This window comes from Sorghum bicolor, chromosome 10, assembly GCF_000003195.3.
Source record: "Sorghum bicolor cultivar BTx623 chromosome 10, Sorghum_bicolor_NCBIv3, whole genome shotgun sequence".
Taxonomy (NCBI): Eukaryota; Viridiplantae; Streptophyta; class Magnoliopsida; order Poales; family Poaceae; genus Sorghum; species Sorghum bicolor.
The window spans coordinates 53091449-53110401 of NC_012879.2; the positions used below are offsets into that span (position 1 = coordinate 53091449).

Consider the following 18953-nt stretch of genomic DNA (forward strand, 5'->3'; position numbering starts at 1 on the left):
AAGCATAAATATAGATAAAAAATAACAAATTGCACATTTTATCTGTAACTTGCGACACAAATTTTTTGAGCCTAATTAGTCCATGATTGAACAATATTTATTAAATACAAACAAAAGTGCTACAGTATCTATTTTGCCAACTTTTTTTTCAACTAAAGAAGGCCTTGTTTCGGTTGTATTGTATCTGTCTAGCAGAACCGATCGATCTGCCCTGCACAAGCCGGCAGCCCTGACTGAAGGACAATGCAGCAGCCAGGCAGCCAGCAGGAGCACTCCAGAATAGACCAACCAGCTACCCGCACTGCACTACACGAAATCATCTCTCAAGCCCCGGCGGCGGGGCCTAGGCCTATATATACACGCAGACGATAACGAGACGTACGTGACAGGTGCAGCTCGCCGAGCCGGCCGGTAGCTCCACTCAACACTCACAACTAACCAGTAGCTAGCTAGGCCATGGCTGCTCCCTGCAGCTGCCATGGCTGCTGGCTGCTCCTCCTGCTGCTGCTGCTGCTTGCTGCTGCGGGTGCTCTTGGTGCAGAGGGCGCCTCCCTTGTGATCGTGCAGCTGGACGCGGAGTCCCTGCTCCCTTCCGCAGCAGCCGCGTCTTGCCACACGCCAGGTGAGTTAGCTTTTTTGGTCATCACTGATTGGGCCTGGTGTGTGTATTCCTGCTGCATCATCATGCATGGAGTATGCCTTCTACATTCACATGAATTCTTTTCTCATTCATGAATTTGCTTACAAAGATATGTACTCTGAAATCTGAATTGAGTTTGTAAGAGGCTGAGTACTCATCAACAAAAAAGAAGAAGGAGGAGTTCAGTAGCATGATTGGAAGAAGTAAAGGACATGAACTATAAGAAAAAGCTTGTCTGTCGAACTTGTGATTAAGTTCAAGCGAACAGGGTAAATTGTTCTGCTGGCTGATTTGTTCGCTTGAAAAAGTAAATTGTTCTCCAATGCAACTTAGCTCAGCTGGTGATCGAGCATGAAGAATCTGGAGCTATCCGCGTAGCTTATCTATTCAGCTCTTATATGATTCTCAAATATCTAGCACTCATAACAGAAAATAAGAGAACAACAACAAGTTTGTAGGTAGGATATAGGGACGGGCAATAGTGCAAACTGGAGAAAATTTGAAGTGAAAGAAGTAAAATAACCTAACAACGGAAGTCAAACAGCAACTTCATGTAACTGTGTAGAGGTTCAGCAGCATCAGAGCATTCTATTTTGACCATTCTACGTACTACTGGGTGAATGGTGATGATGCAGTAGGGAGTCGTCTACAGTCTACGGGCAGGAATCGAATCGAAGACCTTGTGCCGTAACCGTAACAGAGTATTGTCTGTTGTCTTGTCGAAATGGCCAGCTACAAGCTAAAGCAATGGCTAAGCCCATACAGAGAATGATAATAACCCGCCACTAGATACAAAAACACCTTTCATCTCTGAAAATGATGTGCTTCTTTTGTTTCCTTTACTACTCTTTCTCAAAAAAAAAAAGCAGAAATTTTCACTGGATAAATTGCAAAGTTTTCTAAACTGTTCACTCAATCAAAGGTTTTAAACTTTCGAAACAAGTACGGTTTCTAAATCAATCTGTAGTCGCAAGTGAAAGTTCTGAACTCGTTTCTGATCATCATCCCAAATCGAACCGAACATCTGTCTGAAAATACAGAGCAAAGACCTGAGGCCGGGACGGCCACGAGGATGCCCATCGTGCACCAGCACGGCCCGTGCTCGCCGCTGGCCGACGACAAGCACGGGAAGAAGGCGCCGTCCCACACGGAGATCCTCGTCGCGGACCAGCGCCGCGTCGAGTACATCCACCGCCGCGTGTCCGAGACCACCGGGCGGGTGAGACGGCAGAAGCACAGCGCCCCAGTCGTGGAGCTCCGGCCCGGCACGCCGTCGTCGACCCGCTCTTCGTCGTCGTCGCTGTCGTCCTCGGCCACGTCTACGAACCTGCCGGCGAAGTCCGGGCTCTCGCTGAACACGGGCAACTACGTGGTGCCCATCCGCCTCGGCACGCCGGCGGCGCGGTTCACGGTGGTGTTCGACACCGGCAGCGACACGACGTGGGTGCAGTGCCAGCCGTGCGTGGCCTACTGCTACCAGCAGAAGGAGCCTCTCTTCACCCCGACCAAGTCGGCCACCTACGCCAACATCTCCTGCACGTCGTCCTACTGCTCCGACCTCGACACCAGAGGCTGCTCCGGCGGCCACTGCCTGTACGCCGTCCAGTACGGCGACGGCTCCTACACCGTCGGCTTCTACGCCCAAGACACGCTCACCCTGGGCTACGACACCGTCAAGGACTTCCGGTTCGGGTGCGGCGAGAAGAACCGCGGGCTGTTCGGGAAAGCGGCGGGGCTGATGGGTCTCGGCCGCGGGAAGACGTCGGTGCCGGTGCAGGCGTACGACAAGTACAGCGGCGTGTTCGCGTACTGCATCCCGGCGACGTCGTCAGGGACGGGGTTCCTGGACTTCGGGCCGGGCGCGCCGGCGGCGGCGAACGCGCGGCTGACGCCGATGCTGGTGGACAACGGGCCGACGTTCTACTACGTGGGGATGACGGGCATCAAGGTGGGCGGGCACCTGCTGTCCATCCCGGCCACCGTCTTCTCCGACGCCGGCGCGCTGGTGGACTCCGGCACGGTGATCACGCGGCTGCCGCCGTCGGCGTACGAGCCGCTGCGGTCGGCGTTCGCCAAGGGCATGGAGGGCCTGGGGTACAAGACGGCGCCGGCGTTCTCGATCCTGGACACCTGCTACGACCTGACGGGGTACCAGGGGAGCATCGCGCTGCCCGCGGTGTCGCTGGTGTTCCAGGGCGGCGCGTGCCTGGACGTGGACGCGTCGGGGATCCTGTACGTGGCGGACGTGTCGCAGGCGTGCCTGGCGTTCGCGGCCAACGACGACGACACCGACATGACCATCGTCGGGAACACGCAGCAGAAGACGTACAGCGTGCTCTACGACCTCGGCAAGAAGGTCGTCGGCTTCGCCCCGGGAGCTTGCTGATCCGGCCGGCATCCGGCCATAATACATGAATAACCCCTGATCACCTGCATCCACCAAAGTGGTCAGCAGTGATCAGTGGTACAGAAATACAGATTGAAGATTATAATGTCCTCCAGAAATACAGATTGAAGATTACAATGTCCTCATCGTCACTGTAAGATGGTACGCTTTGTTTGAAGAAAAGAAGAACCGGGAAAAATTTAAAGGATGTGTTGAGTCAGCACTCTAGCGTTTTACCGACAGGGAGCACATGATTTTTCTTCTTCTTCTTCTTCTTCTTCTTCTTCTTCTTCTTCTTCTTCTTCTTCTTCTTCTTCTTCTTCTTCTTCTTCTTCTTCTTCTTCTTCTTCTTCTTCTTCTTCTTCTTCTTCTTCTCGCCCCTGCATTAAGGTCTCGTTGGATCTCCACGGCAGCCTTCTCTTTCGCAGCAAGCTCTAGCCATGGGAACACCAAACAGCACCCACCCCCCCTAGCCGGGCCGCCTCCGTCGCTGCTGGGACCTGAGTGCTACTTTGCCACCGTCCCCACTGCGTAGCCGGTCTGTCTCCCCCAATTTCTCCTTCGGTTGGATTTGGAGAAGAGAGGGAAATGACAGAGGAGAGAGGGGGTCACGCAGAATTAAATTAGTGTTGGACAACACGAGGAGAAATCGAGTGTCCAACACTCAGTTGTTAGATAGCGTTTCTCAATTTAAGACCTTTTTAGCCATGATTTAGCAACCTATGGATTGACATGGAATGGAGATTGATCCTCGTCATCCATGAGAGCTTCCCCTCCTCGACCGAAGACACATCTAGCAATAGTGCTGCTTGGAACAAACACATATTAGGCCTCTTCTTTTTCCGTGGGATAACCACCTGAAAAAATTCCCGGCTAGAATGCTAGCTAAATTTGTATAAGCTTCGTCAGTTAGAATAATTCTTAGGTCGGTTCTGCTATAACAGAATGGGCCTTAGGCCAAAAGTTGTTGTCAATTCAATGTGTTGGGGATGGATTGAGATGAAGGCCTTGTTTAGATGCGAAAAGTTTTTGGATTTCGCTATTATAGCACTTTCGTTTGTTTATGGCAAATATTGTCCAATCATAGGCTAACTAGGATCAAAAGATTCGTCTCGCGATTTACAGTTAAACTGTGCAATTAGGGTCTGTTTAGATTTGAAATTTTTTGGCCTAAAGAGAAAAAATTTTGTGAAATTGGGGCTGAGAACTAAACGGGACTAAAAAATTTTGGGGCTAAAATTTTAGCCTACAACAGTGCACGCACTCTCATGGAAACTCACCAATGACAACTTGGGCTGCATGCAGTTGCAGTTGTTATTGGTGGGCTTTTTTATGGGAGTGCCGAATCAATGCGGCTGATGGACCATCCGATTGACGTAGTTTTCAAGAAAAATTAAAATTTCTGATCATATTGAATCTTTGAACATGAGATAATTTTTTAAATTTAATTAGTATATAATACAATACAAACGAAAATGCTACACCCAACTAAGGCCTTGTTTAGATATAAAAAAAAATTGGATTTCGCTACTGTAGCATTTTCGTTGGTTTGTGGTAAATATTGTCCAATCATAGACTAACTAAGGTCAAAAAATTCGTCTCGCGATTTACAGTCAAACTGTATGATTAGTTTTTGTTTTCGTCTATATTTAACGCTTCATGCATGTGCCGTAAAATTTTTTGAACTAAACAAGGCCTAACCAAGGCCTAAACAAACCGTGAGGGCATCTCCACGTGTCAGGATCAGGAATCCTGTGTACGGTGGTCTAGCGCTACCGTACCTCTGGTTTGGTAGTGTACAGCCGCCGCTGCTCCAGAGCTCCTCCTTGGCTGCTTCCTGCTTGATTGTCTTTGGTCCAACGTCCAAGGCCAGGCCAGGCCTTGTTTAGTTCACCCGAAAAACTAAAAAGTTTTCAAGATTTTTTATCACATCGAATCTTTCGGCACATGCATGAAGCATTAAATATAGATGAAAATAAAAACTAATTGCACAGTTTAACTGTAAATGGCGAAACAAATCTTTTGATCCCAGTTAGTCCATGATTGGATAATATTTGCCACAAACAAACAAAAGTGCTACAGTAGCGAAATGCAAAATCTTTTCGCATCTAAACAAGGCCCTAGTGCCCATGTCCCTTTCATCATTTTTATACCACGTACAGTACTTGTTATTCTTATATTTTATTAATTGATTTTGAACATATTTCTCATTTACATGCCATTTACTCCTGCTTTAATATGAGTCATGTTATATTCAACTTAACCTGGGCCTAAAAACACCAGTATATCATCTCATCAAATATGTTAGTTCCCTAATCATGTTATGAATTAATCCATCAAAACTAACTTACAACTCCGATGCACTTTCAATTGTTCTATTGCCACTCTTATCTCCAACTCCCCCTCCTTTCTCGACAATCAAAGGACAAAGTGGTCAAGGCAGCAGATGCAGAAGTATCAAATATGTACATAAGAAAGTATTAATATTTATGGTATATAATTAGTATTATTAGATAAATTGTTGAACATATTTTTTTATAGTAAACTTATATGGTTTCTTTTAAACCTGGTTAAATTTAAGAAAGTTTGACCAATATGCATCTTAAAGTGACACTTATTTTGGGACTGAGAGACTATATATTGTTAAAAAATATGCTCAAGCGCGAGATACAATACGAAGAGATGGAGATCTAAGCTGGGATTTTAGAGAGTGGGGAGAAACTAACTTCTTGTGCCTTTGCCTAATTAGCCTTTGTGCTCAAATGGTTTTAACACTTTGATTTTTCAATTGGGCTTGTTCTGGTTGGTTGCTATCAAGTAGACATTGTCGAACGATTTTTGTTTACTTTGAGTTGTGGAAACTAGAAAATAGTAGTTCAACCGCTTTGGAGTGGATTTCATTGGTCTGGTTCCAAATGGTTTTATCCCTAACATAACCCAATCTCCCCTCAGCTAGATATATAAATTTCATTATGCTTTGCCCTACACTGATATCACGGCTCATCTAAGCCACGGTGGGGAGAAAAGGGACAACACGACATAGGGCTCAACAAAGACAACACGACATAGGGTTTGACACCGGCAACAGTGACTATTATGGAGGAAGGGACGATGTGGACGAGAAGAGAGGAGGGTAGAAGGTGGGGTAAACGAGGTGGGGAGAGGGAGGGGAGGAGGAGCATCGTGCACTGGAGGCGAGGTGGAGTGTTGTTGGGTGAAGAAGATACGAAGATCTGTACATGTGAAAGAAGAAAAGAGAGAGAGATCTGGGAGCCGAGTAGGTGAAAGCAAAGAAGAAAAGGAATAGCCATTGACATGTGGGCTCCAGATGGAAAGGTGGATATAAGAATGACATTTTAGTATTGTCTTAAGTCAAAATATTTTATTTTTAACTAAATTTATAGAGAAGATTAACAATAACTATAATACTAAATAGATTGACTGTGAAAATATATTACATGATGCGATATTTATTTGGTGTCGATATGTTTTTTATATAAATTTACTCGGTAAACATAGATAAAAAAATGTTTGATTTAGGACAAAACGAGAATGACACTATTTGTGAGCGGAGGCGATAGGTTTTTGTCACTATGTTGGAGGAGTAAAGCCAGATATCAATAATAAGAAATCTCATATATATGCCTTTTTAAGAGACTATTAAGACCACTCTCAATGCATGTTTTATGAGTGTCTCATGCACATTAAATAGGGTGCCACATAAGCAAAATTGCTGACTTGGCAGGGTCATTAAATGAAGGAGTTTCATCAAATGAGAGAGAAGTTTCATCCCTATGAAACTCATGTGGCTCGGTTACCTAGTTTATAGTCTTGGTAACTGTGCTATGAAACTATGCATTGAGACTGACCTAATTAGTACTATATGGTAGGTATATTGTTACATGTCAGCAGAATTAAAGGCCATTTCATGTGATGTCATATAGGATTTTAAGGAGAGAGAAAGGGAGAGAAAGAGGTAGTTGTCTCGTGAAATAACCACCCCATGAGAAAAAAAAATTAGAACTATAAGATAACTATGTCACCATTGTACGTTTAGTGTGACCATATACTTATAAATTTTATTTTGTTGATTGCACAAATTAAGGATAATTAAATTACTATAAAGAAAACTCAAAAAACATCTATTATATGAGTTGATTGTTTAATAACCTTACGATTACATGGCATGGCACTATTATGAGAGTTCTTGTTAGAAATACTAATGCGTTTTCAGCACGATTTATTAGTCATTGTATAATATTTTTCCCCATAGCAAATCAATGAATATTACTTTTTTGCACCAGTATAAACTAAAAGAAAAAAGTCCACTTTTCCTCCCTCAACTTTCACGAAAGTCCGCTTTTCCTCCTTCAACTCCAAAACCAGACAATTCACCTCCTTCATCTTTTGAAACCGTGCATTTTATCTCTCCAGAGTGGTTTTGAAGGCGGTTTTGCTACACTTTTCTACAGTGATGGTTGTTTTATTTTTTTTAATTATTTCAGCTGAATCTTTGAAAAATTCTAGTAAATCACAGAAAAATCATAAAATAGAAAATATAATTATGTTGGACTCCACATAAGTAGATCTACACAATGAACATATAATATTTTATATTTTAGTACAAAGTTTTTGCTATGAAGGCTTTGCCTTTTTCTTTTTAATTTATTTTAGCTAAATATTTAAAAAATCATAGATAATTATAGAAAAACTATAAAATAGAAAATCCAATTTTATTAGACTCCACATGAGCATATATACATATTAAATATATAATATGGTATGTTTTAGTATAATTTTTTATTGTAGCTTTAGATTTATGCTTTTCTGTAATTAATTGAAATAATTCATAGCTACAACTTCTATAATTATTTTGTCAGACTAAAGTATACCCACATTATATGTTCATGATGTATATATACTCATGTGGAGTCTAAAAAATAGATTTTCTATTTTATGGTTTTTCTGTGACTTACTATAATTTTTTAAAGATTCAGCTAAATAAAATAAAACCTTTATAGCAATAACTTTATACTAAAGTATACCATATTGTTTACTGAGTAGATCTACTTATGAGGAGTAAAAAAATAGATTTTTATTTTATAATTTTTTATAATTTACTATGATTTTTCAAAGATTCAACCGAAATGATTTAAAAAAAGACAAACCACCGTTACTGTAACAAAAACATCATTCAATGTAGCAAAACCGTCTTCAAAACCGCTCTAAGAGGTAAAATATATGGTTTGAAAATTAAAAAAAAATTTGTCTGATTTTAAAGTTGAGGAAGAAAAACGAACTTTCAGTTTTTCGGTCCCGTTTGGTTCCTCTTACTAAATTTAGTTAGTTAAAATTATTTTAGTTACTCTTGGGTGATTAATAGAACTAAACTATTTTAGCTTCTTTTAGTCAATGTGTTTGGAACTTTAGCTACTAAAGTGATTAAGAGCAACTCCAATAGCTTGGCAATTCTTGTTGTGGAGGCTATTTTAGAATTTGCATAACAAAAGATAGACTCCAACAGATATGCTATCTAGTTTTGTAAAATAGAAAGTTGGCTATTCCTTAATTTTCGCTGGCCATATATAGCCAACCACTGACACAAACTATATGATTTTGTAAAATAGCAAGACTGTTGTGGATCTCTTCTTTTTTAAGAAGTTTTCTACTTTACAAAATAGCTAAGAGCAACTCCAACAACTCTGCTATTCTTATTATGGAGGCCTTTTAGAATTTTTATCGTAGGAAAATAGGCTCCAACAGATGTGCTATTTGGTTTTGTAAAATAGAAAGTTTGCTATCCCTTGATTTTCGTTGGCCATATATAGCCAACCACCGACACTAGCTTTCTGATAGCAAGGCTGTTATGAACCTCGTTTTTTTAACAAGTTATCTATTTTACAAAATAGCTAAACATTAAAATTTGGCTACTAATTTTAGCCAAGCTCTTGGAGATGCTCTAAACAATAGAATTTGGCTACTAATTTTAGCCAATCTCTTGAAGTTGCTCTAAAGCTAGCTAAAATTTACTAGAAGAACCAAACAGGGCCTAAATTTCAGCAAAACGAATGCACTTGCTGTATGCGCCGTCAGCCCAGCCCGAAGCAAAGGGTCATAGCCAGCCCGGCCCGGCCCGGCCTGGCCTGTCACTTGCTGGGGTTCTTATTACTGGGCCCACAGTTTCCACGCCTCTTTTTCACACACCGCCCTTTTCGCCGTTCCCTGTCAACCGTCCTCTGACCCCGCTCCATCCCCTTCTCACTTGTCTATCGGCGGCCGTCACCGCCGCTGGGTGTGGCACTCCGCACTCGCACTCGCACTCGCTTGTCCGCTGCACAAGCAGGCACGGAGGCAGGCAACACAACGCCCGCTCGAGCGCTCCGTCCCGGCGAATCCCCTCGCGAGGGCTCGAGGCCCAGCGGGAGGACGAGGAGGCAAGAACCCTAGCCCCGGCGCCGGCGGGCCGTAAGGTGAGGCCTCCGCGTGGCCATTCCCCCCCATATTCTTGCGTTGTTCACCTAGTTTCTTTGCGGTCCGCGATCTCGTGGCGAAATGCGGGCTCTGAGGTCTTCGCGCAGAGGGGTTTTCGAGCAGGAGGTCTTCCTGCTCATGTTCTTGCCTTTCTCGGTTTTAGTATTTCACGGGCGTTGCGACGGATTCCCGTCGGGTTTGTAGGGTTTTGGGGTTGCTGGCGTTTCGGGGTTTGTCACGTGCGGGGGCGGTTGGCAAGTGCCTGAGATTTTCGGTCGGTTTGTCGCGCGTCTGATTGAGGGTTTGCAAATTTCAGCCTGATGGTTGGATTGGATCTTTCACGTGGGTGTTTAGGTCCCAAGGATCGTTTCTTTGGTCCAAGATTTTTATTTTTCTAAAGCTATCTTAGGAACTACCAGCGCAATTCCGTAGTTTTATGTGTTCTTTTTTCGAGATTGCCCACCACGTTTGTCAATTTTGGGGGGCCGGACTGTCGGGAAGGTGCTATACCTGGTGTAGATTGTTCTTCCCAACACGGGCCGTTTCTTTGCGCCTAAGATATTATCGTATTGGTTCTAAAGCATGCTGTTGCTAGTTTTACTGTGAATCTTGTAGCTATGTAAATAATTTGTGGATGCTACAACAATAATCATAACATTCGTAGTTAAGGTATTGGAGTAATGCACACGTAGTACCACAAGGCAATCTTTTTGTTTCATTTCGTCCCCCTTGGGAGGGCAGGGTCGGTGAATGTCGCCAGCATCCTACCAGGATGTCAAATGATGATTCAGCAGAACAGAATATGAGCTTGTTGTATGCTTTTATTCTTTTTTCGTCGCTTATAGGCGAAAGCGACAAAGCAGAATATTATTAGGTGTTGACATCTGTATGTGGATTTACTCATTTTATGTCTGTCTGATATATAGAGTTTTGTTATCATTTCTTGACTAATTATAAATGTGTAATGCATTGCTGGGTTTTTGGGGGTGTCCTGTCGATGGTATAGTATTGCTAATTATGTTTATAGATTTACTTTTTGTTTAAACTAGCTGCCTAAGTTATTAAGGTTGCATGCTAAATCTTTAATGTAGTACGAGTGCTTCGCCACCCTGAATAAACAATTGCCACTTCAATAAATCATGCTGAAGCAGTATTGAGTAGGTTTAATAATGTTTACTGTATAAAAAAACTAGGAATATATTCAGCAGCCATAATTGTTTTTTCTGGGTTTAATGTTCTGAATAAATGCACCATACCGTCTACTATAATAATAAATGTTTCAGTTTCAAACTTCTTATTGGGAGACAGATCTGCTTGGGTGTGTAGTCTTTCTGCTTTGTACGTTGTGAAAAATACATGTCATGAGCCATGAGCCCATGATATACATACTTAGATTCACCCTAAATTGCAAATGTAAATAATTGTTATCTTTGTCCATGCAGACAGCTGAGCGACAATGGGAGTGGCAGGTCACAATGATCCATTGTTAGGTGAAACGACATGTGGGTCTTTGCTGCAGCAACTTCAGGTGCTTTGCTAGTTTTGGAATAGTTCATATTCAAGCAATAAAATTGTATTTCTCCTTTTATTTATTCTTTGTAAGAGCTGTGGCTTGGAACAGTGGCAAAATGAAACCATTCTAACCATTATTTAGATTAAGAGTTAACATAACATTTCTACAAGAAAGGGTAGTATAGGATTCAAAAAGTGACTGATATGTGTTATTTCAGCTGATATGGGATGAGGTTGGTGAAAGCGATGACGACCGTGACAAGATGTTACTTCAGCTAGAGCAGGAGTGCTTGGATGTTTATAGGAGAAAGGTTGATCAGGCTTCTAGCTTCAGGTCACGTCTCCTCCAACAGCTAGACAACTCCAAATTGGAGCTGACTAGACTCCTTTCTGCTTTAGGAGAGTCGTCAATTTCTGGCATTGTAAGTATATGAAAAAATGTATTTTTGAATGCAGTATATATTTTCTTTAAAGCAGAATACTAGAACTTGTAGAACAAGTTTTGAGACACAATAGACTGCAATGTGTAATTTATTCATTTATTGCTACTGAAATATAGTACTGTGTAGATTTATTATCCATTCATACTGGCCCGTTACTTAATTCATCAGTATTTAAGTATTTATTTGTTTGTAGATATTTTCTTATGTTTCTTTATGTTTTGGTATATTATATGTTCAATTATGATGCCATTCCCCTAATACAGGGCCCATGTCTCTTTGCTTCTAACTTTTGCAGCCTGACAAGACATCTGGTACAATCAAAGAGCAACTAGCAGCTATGTCACCATCTTTAGAAATACTCTGCAGGAAAAGAGAGAGTAGGGTGAAAGAGTTCGCTGATGTGCAACTTCAGATTCAGATACTGCGTGATGAAATCGCTGGGAATCTACATGTTAGTGAACACTTGGAAACACCCCATGTTAATGAGGATGATCTTTCAGTGAGGAAATTAAATGAATATCTTTCTGAACTACAAGCCCTGCAAAAGGAAAAGGTAAACAAGAAATCAATCTAGTTCCCCTCTTGTGCTCGTCCCTCCCATATATGATTTAGCTCCTCATGCTCAACAGGCTGACTCCACCCGGCCATCTTCTCGGTGGTGTTTATCCTGTCATGGACTAGGGCCATGACATGCATGATTTTAAATTTGGGCATCACACTACTTCAAAATGTCAGACAATATGCCTTTGATATAGCTGATGATCATCTTACTAGTATTTCTTTTTGGACTTCTAAAAATGAATCGACGAGAATGGTACATCCTAATACTTTTCTCCATTGCAGAGTACTAGGCTCCACAAGATTCTTGAATCTGTGAGTTCAGTGCACGATCTCTGTTCTGTACTTGGCATGGATTTTGTGGGCACTGTTACTAAAGTTCATCCAAGTCTTGATGACTCTGTTAGTGTTCAATCAAAGAGCATCAGTGATGAAACAATATCCAAGCTGTCTAAAATGGTGATTGTACTTCAAGAAGAAAAATCAAAGAGGTTTGCAAAGGTAAATATGGTGCAATGAGCTTCTTGATCTTTATTATGCACCCCTTTTGAATCTGAGATATATTTGAGGTGTGGATACTACCTCTGCTTATCAATATCAATATGCTTTCTCAGATTCAAGCCATAGCTTCCCAGTTGTCGGATCTTTGGAACTTAATGGATGCTCCTGTGGAGGAACGGCAACCTTTTCATCATGTCACATGCAATATGTCCTCAACATTGGATGATGTGACTGTTCCAGGAGCCCTGGCTCTTGATGTAATTCAGCAGGTTAGAAATTGGTTTCTTTTCAGAGTGTTCATTGGTCTTGTTAAATAGCATTTTGTTGTCTGTGTGTTAATAACTATCCTTGCACTTTCAAGGCTGAACTTGAAGTTGAAAGGCTTGATGAGCTAAAAGCTAGTAGGATGAAGGATATTGCATTCAAGAAACAGACTGAACTTGAAGATATATATGCTCGGGCTCATGTTGCAATAGACTCCAGCGCTGCAAGAGATAGAATAATGTCTATCATTGAGTCTAGTAGTTTTGAGCCTTCAGAACTACTGGCTGATATGGAGAACCAGATACTTAAAGCAAATGAGGAGTCCTTAAGCAGAAAGGACATACTGGAGAGGGTTGATAGGTGGATGTCAGCATGTGAAGAAGAAAGCTGGCTTGAAGACTATAGCCGGGTATTTCAAGTTGATTCTGCTACTTATGCTGCTTATGCATTTTTGTGATTTGTGGGAAGATGCAAAGCCATACTTTGGCTCCTGTACATATTGCCATACTTGAAACTGCATTTTTTCTCCTTTTATTATATACTTTCCATTGCCTTATCTTCCTGTCCTATCTCAAGGTTGTGACATTTATGCTTTCTTAATTAATTGCAGGATGATAACAGGTACAGTGCAACTCGGGGTGCACATCTGAATCTGAAGCGTGCAGAGAAGGCCCGTGTTTTGGTCAATAAAATTCCAGGTATGTTCCGAACATTAACAGGATGGACTTTACCTGCTGGTTATGCTTGCTCACATGACATGGAATTTTGTAAGACAATGTTATTCATGGCTTGAGCTAACTTTTGATGAAAACATTTGATGTTTTTGTCATGCTAGCTATTGTTGACACACTGGTTGCAAAGACCCGGGCATGGGAACAAGAGCATGGCGCGGCGTTCACCTATGATGGCGTTCCTCTTCTTGCAATGCTGGATGAATACAAAATCCTGAGGCAGGAGAAGGAAGACGAGAAGCGAAGAATGAGGGTATATATTCTGAGCTTGCAAAGCCTGCTGCTTCCTGTGACTGGTCCATGAGCCACTATCTAATCACTTTATTATTACCTTCCATCAGGACCAGAAAAAGATGAATGATCAGCTGGCCGCCGAACAGGAGAAGCTGTTCGGGTCAAAGCCGAGCCCCGCGCGGCCCCAGTCGTCTTCAAGGAAGGTGGCTGGCGCTCGGATCAGTGGTGTCGGTGGTGCGGCCAATGGCACACCAGTTCGCCGGCTATCGGCCCTCCAGAGCGGCGGCAGGACCGTGAGCCGGGATGGCAGGAGGGATGCCAGCAGACCTGTGGCCCCGGTGAACTACGTCGCCATCGCCAAGGAAGATGCGGTCTCGCAGGCGTCCAGCAACTGAATTGGTTGGTAGTAACTGAACTGTTGTGGCGGTGCTTTGTTTAGATACAAGTATACCAGTGCAGTGCAGTGCAGTAGTAAGAGCTATAGTACCTTTTGCAGTCGGATTGGTGGAATGGTGGCGGATGTACGTACTCTAGGTACAAACGGATCTGGATATGGTATATCACATTATCAGTTAATCACCCTGTGGTTGCTCCTTGTCGTGTGTAGCGAACTTGTTATCGTGTACTACACCTATGTAGCCGTGACGCTTTGCTCGTCGCCGAGTTTTTGGTGACAGAAAATGCTGAGCTATAGCGACCGGACATTTGATACGACGTGTTACGAGGAATTTTACATGACCGACGCGGCACTGACAGCAGATAGGAACCGTGCAGTCTTTCAGACTGCTGCTTGCAAGACCAAACAACAAATCGTCAGCTGCAAATCCCTTCCAAATCTATGTACAAAGCAGGTGGACTCAAGGCTCAGTGTCCGTCCGTTTCAGTAATCCGTGGGAGGTTCGAAGCCGCCGGCGTCGAGTCGGTCCCTGTGCGGCTCCTGCTCCACTCGCTGGTGCACCTTCTTGCTCACCTGTGCAGGAGTTATCACAAGAGACAAGAGAGGGAGATCATCTCTCAAATCAGCGGTAATTAACTGAATCTACGTACGGTCGGTGAAGAATAAGAATGGACCATCTCAGTTACGTTACCTTGTGTGATCTTGCCTGGAAGCGGTGGTGCTCCGACGACGCCACCTGCTTCCGGCGCGGCAAGCTCCGGCCGCCCTTGAGCCGGCTCTTGCTGCTGCCCGGCGGCTTATGGCAGCTGAGCCCGCCGCTGCGGGCGCCACCGGCACCGAGGCTGGAGGAGCCGTCGAAGCTGACGACGGAGACGTCGTTGGAGCCGCAGCTCTCCTTCTCCTCGACGGCGAGGTCGTTGTTCCGCCTCCTGACGACCACCACCCGCCGGTGCGGGTGCCCGGCCGCCGTGGCCACGGAGCCCGTGTCCGCGTTCCGGCTCATGCAGTCGTCCGCCGCGGGCTCCGCCTGCCGCGTCGCCATCCACCGCTCCAGCCAGCTCCACCCCACGTTGAACTCCCCCTGCTCCGCCCGCGCCGACCGCTTCTTACTGCCGCCGCCGCCGCCGCCGCAGCTCCGAAGCTGCTGCGAGAATGCGTAGGCGAGGGCTCTCTCCCGCCGCGTCGTCGCCTCGATCCTGCTCTGGATCCGCATCCTGGACACGTTCGAGCTCACCGTGCTGTCGTCCCACTCCTCCTTGACTCGGAACGCTGGCGCCGGCGCCGGCGGCGGGCGCGACCTCTGGCTGGACCGCTGCTGCTGCTGCTGCACCGACGCGCTCTCCTCGCTGAGCCGGAGGTTGCTCAGCGACTCGCCTACCTGGACCAGCACCGACGTCGCGACGGACGCCCAGGTGGGGCTCCTGCTGGGCTCTTGGTCATGGGCGCCGCCCGTTTCTCCTCGCTCTTGGCGCGTCCTCACCTCCTGCAGCTGCCTCCTCGTCTGCAGTTCACTCCAGCAAATTAGTTTAGTTTAGTTTGGTTTGTTTTTCTAGTAACCGGAATTACTAGTTTAGTTTCAGAAACTAGCTACGAATTCATTCACACCATGAAGCCTCTGAACGCAGACTGGATCATCGTTGCCGCTGCCTCTTCGTCTTCGTCCCTGGCCGGCACGACGACGACGCCGTGGCCGTGACTCTGCTCGTCACCAGTTACCCTGCTTTGATCGTCGACGACGGTGTCGTGTGCGTCACTCATCGGACGATGAGCCACCACCGGGCCGACGACGTGCGCCTCCTCCGGCGGCATCACGCAGCAGGTCTCGAAGCTCTTGACGGACACCGTCTCGCCGTCGCCGTCGTCTTCCTCCTCCTCTGCGGCCGCGTTCATCTCCTCGCCGCAGAGGTACAGCCGTAGCGAGCTCCATCTCCTCCTGTGATCAGCAGCTGACCCTTTCTCCTGCGACTACCATGCTCTTGCAAGCGTCAGTCCAGTGACACAACAAACAAGAAGAAGTCACGGAACACACATCAGCTGGTGTCGACGACGACAGAGGGGGATCGCGGAGAAAGAGAGCGTCTACAAGAGAGAGAGGAAAAAAAAGCACGTACACTGTGGGCACGGCTGCCGGTGCCGGCGGACGAGCAAGGGCTCTTGGAGAAGACCTTCCGGACAATGCCGCCGGCGAGACCCATCTCTCTCTCCGGTCGAGCACCAGCCTCGGGTCCGGTGCCGCGAAACCTTGCGACGCCAAGGGCAGTGTAACCGTGCAATCAGCTAGCTAGCTGGTGACCACCCAGCCAGCCATGGAGGCATGGAGCTAGCTGCTGCTGCTGGTGCTGGTATATAATCTCACTTAGTCACTTGTGCACTCACTCCACAGTACCGGGCAGTACCACCGCTCCTGCTGGCTATGCAGTGCAAGTTTGCAGCCGTCCTGCTCCTGCACCGCACTACTGGCTCTTCCCCTTATAGCAAAGGTAGCAAAGCAACAGGCCAACCGCCACGGGCAAAACGGCTAAATAAAATCCAAGACGGCTGGGCTTGGGCATCATTGCTTCGAGTGAGCAAGCAAAGCTCCCTCGTCGTCCTCACTGGCGTGGCGAGATGTGCACACTTTGGGTGTAAAAAGCGCACGCGTCTTTGATTGGTGGATCCGTGCAGAAAAATGTGCAGCACTGCACAGCACAGCACAGTCCGGGGCTGCTTCGTTTTCCATCATGACAGCGAGAGAGAGAGGGAGAGAGAGAGGGGAAGGAAAAGGCCCCATGTGTTAGTTTTATTTGGCCTGGCAGAGGCAGAGCCAACCGTGAGGCTTTAGAGCTGGAGGCATCTTGTTACTACTAGCACTGTTTGGAGTAACCTGCTGCTAAAAAGCAATGCTCTGCTTGCTATGCTCACACAGTGACACTCACTCACCGTCAGGTTCTCTGTCCTGTTGCTTCAGCTGATGGGCATATTGCTATTTCCTTCAGAGAAAACACAAGTACCAAGTGCTGAAAACCTCGGTGAGGCTCGCTCACTCAAGACCGAAACCTGTTGTCGGCACGACCACAAGCCCTTGTTGTCAAACTAGCAATTGGAAAAGAATGCTGCTGCACACACACAAAAAAAAAAAGGAAAAAAAGAGGAGGGTCCCGGAGATTAAAGGTTCTGCTAGTTCTAGACGCGCACCTCTCTCTCTCTCTTTTCACTGAGCTGTCACATGGTGGCTTTGCTTGCTTCATCTGTGTGACGGACCTAATCCAATCCAATCCAATCCTGTTGTTGCTTGCGCTTGGGTGCAGGCACATTGCATTGGCCTCAGCCCTGGCCCCTGGTCATGGTCCCCCTTCTCTTTTCACTCTAGATGTCTCTGTCTCTAATCGATCCATCTCTGCAACTGCAAGTGTACAACACACTCAAGCATGCATGCTACAGGTCCTCAAAAGGCACATGACAGGCCGGAGCCACCGAGCCAACCAGGCTACGCCGTCGCCGGTGACCAGACTAGGAGCCTAGCAGCATGGACGTCGGCAGCATCGGACCATCCTGGAGGCGGCGGCAACCCAACCGTCTCCGTCCATCTCCAGCAGCTAGCAAGCAGATGATGCAAATTGCAAACAGTTCAAGCCGGGGCACCAAGAAATGAGTGCAAGAGGTGGCCTGTCCATGTCCACGGCAGTAGTAATCACGTACGGAAGCCTGAGCAATCACAAATCACAGTACGAGGCAGATTAAGACGGCCAAGTACTGTACGTCTGTACCTTTCTTTGAGCTCGGCTAGCGGGGGCAAATGCATGAGATCACATCAGATCAGATCAGCAAAGCAGCAGCTTTACACATATATAGGAGTAGTATTATCATCATGGTCATGGTAATGGTAGATGAGAGCAGAGAGATCCAGAGTATTATATCTGGTGCTTAGCTCATCAAGGAGTTTGATGCGCGCAAAAGGTCCTGATTGAAATGTGTTTTTTTTCCTGCTCCGTGCACATGATCCCCCATCATGGAAACTGGGATCACCGCGCACGCTTCGGAGGGACACCTGTCGACGTGTCGACCTTGTTTGTTTGAAGCCGAGCAAGCTTCAGGACGGACGGTGTTGTCGGTGACGGTGCATCAGAAATTCAGAAACAGACACCAGACCAGACCAGATCCGCATTGCCGCACCACAAAATCCACTGGAGAAGGAGCTTTCAATGTTCCAAATTTTTAACCATGCACACTACAGATGCGCCCGTCCTGTTCCTGTTCCTGTAGGACGATTTGGACGAAGGCACACAAAAAAAAACTATCTCCTCTCCTCATATGGGAAACAAAACAAATCGATGAAAGTACCCATTGTCCCTACCCAAATCCGTATCCGTTTGTTTTTTTTTTTTGACAAATTATCCGATTGTTTGGATAGGACATAGGACATATCCATTTCTTTGTGTATATATACGCCGTATTAGGGTAATCGAGGGTACGTATTACCACCTTTAATTAACCCGCTCTCGTCAATTCTTAAGACGCTCGGCCACGCACACGCAGGGGGGTTCAAGGGTGCATTGCTCCCTCGTTTGTCAGACTCAGCTTCTTCCGTGCTGCTGTCGATGTCGTCCTCGACGCTGGCACGGTGGCACAAGGCCGTGCCGCCATAGCCCGCCGTTCGCCCCCTCTTCCTGCTCGCCACTGATTTTTTTTTATTTGGTACCGATGCAACCGGTGTAGTTACAATATATATTTTGATTTTTCTATTTAGAACATATATGTGGTTTTTGTTATGTACTTAGATATACATTATGTTTAAATACGAGCACAATGAACTAGCCTAGGCACGACACTAAGAAGC

At 45.6% G+C, this 18953-nt stretch overlaps 3 protein-coding genes across 3 annotated transcripts; 2 read left to right on the plus strand and 1 right to left on the minus strand.

Moving 5' to 3' along the window:
* On the plus strand, nucleotides 368-3256 carry LOC8082436 (aspartyl protease family protein At5g10770). The gene is made up of 2 exons (XM_002437228.2): nucleotides 368-622; nucleotides 1681-3256. The coding sequence occupies exons 1-2, from the start codon at nucleotides 457-459 to the stop codon at nucleotides 3024-3026; spliced, it is 1512 nt and encodes a 503-aa protein (XP_002437273.1). The 5' UTR covers nucleotides 368-456; the 3' UTR covers nucleotides 3027-3256.
* Nucleotides 9250-14305, plus strand: LOC8082437 (65-kDa microtubule-associated protein 1). The gene is made up of 10 exons (XM_002437229.2): nucleotides 9250-9496; nucleotides 10940-11025; nucleotides 11228-11431; nucleotides 11748-12005; nucleotides 12296-12511; nucleotides 12625-12780; nucleotides 12873-13184; nucleotides 13386-13473; nucleotides 13611-13759; nucleotides 13848-14305. The coding sequence occupies exons 2-10, from the start codon at nucleotides 10954-10956 to the stop codon at nucleotides 14133-14135; spliced, it is 1743 nt and encodes a 580-aa protein (XP_002437274.1). The 5' UTR covers nucleotides 9250-9496; nucleotides 10940-10953; the 3' UTR covers nucleotides 14136-14305.
* On the minus strand, nucleotides 14325-16710 carry LOC8082438. The gene is made up of 4 exons (XM_021450223.1): nucleotides 16249-16710; nucleotides 15743-16102; nucleotides 14829-15638; nucleotides 14325-14710 (listed from the first exon to the last, which is right to left on the minus strand). The coding sequence occupies exons 1-4, from the start codon at nucleotides 16330-16332 to the stop codon at nucleotides 14621-14623; spliced, it is 1344 nt and encodes a 447-aa protein (XP_021305898.1). The 5' UTR covers nucleotides 16333-16710; the 3' UTR covers nucleotides 14325-14620.

What these genes read in the sequence shown, in the direction of transcription:
- LOC8082436 (XM_002437228.2), top strand. Translation starts at nt 457, where the DNA reads ATGGCTGCTCCCTGCAGCTGCCATGGCTGCTGGCTGCTCCTCCTGCTG. An exon ending in CGCGTCTTGCCACACGCCAG is followed by an intron (nt 623 to 1,680) that starts GTGAGTTAGCTT and finishes CTGAAAATACAG; the next exon opens with AGCAAAGACCTGAGGCCGGG.
- LOC8082437 (XM_002437229.2), top strand. Translation starts at nt 10,954, where the DNA reads ATGGGAGTGGCAGGTCACAATGATCCATTGTTAGGTGAAACGACATGT. An exon ending in AGTCGTCAATTTCTGGCATT is followed by an intron (nt 11,432 to 11,747) that starts GTAAGTATATGA and finishes TAACTTTTGCAG; the next exon opens with CCTGACAAGACATCTGGTAC. An exon ending in GGCTTGAAGACTATAGCCGG is followed by an intron (nt 13,185 to 13,385) that starts GTATTTCAAGTT and finishes AATTAATTGCAG; the next exon opens with GATGATAACAGGTACAGTGC.
- LOC8082438 (XM_021450223.1), bottom strand. Translation starts at nt 16,332, where the DNA reads ATGGGTCTCGCCGGCGGCATTGTCCGGAAGGTCTTCTCCAAGAGCCCT. An exon ending in CTGCGTTCAGAGGCTTCATG is followed by an intron (nt 15,639 to 15,742) that starts GTGTGAATGAAT and finishes AGTGAACTGCAG; the next exon opens with ACGAGGAGGCAGCTGCAGGA. An exon ending in TCCAGGCAAGATCACACAAG is followed by an intron (nt 14,711 to 14,828) that starts GTAACGTAACTG and finishes ACTCCTGCACAG; the next exon opens with GTGAGCAAGAAGGTGCACCA.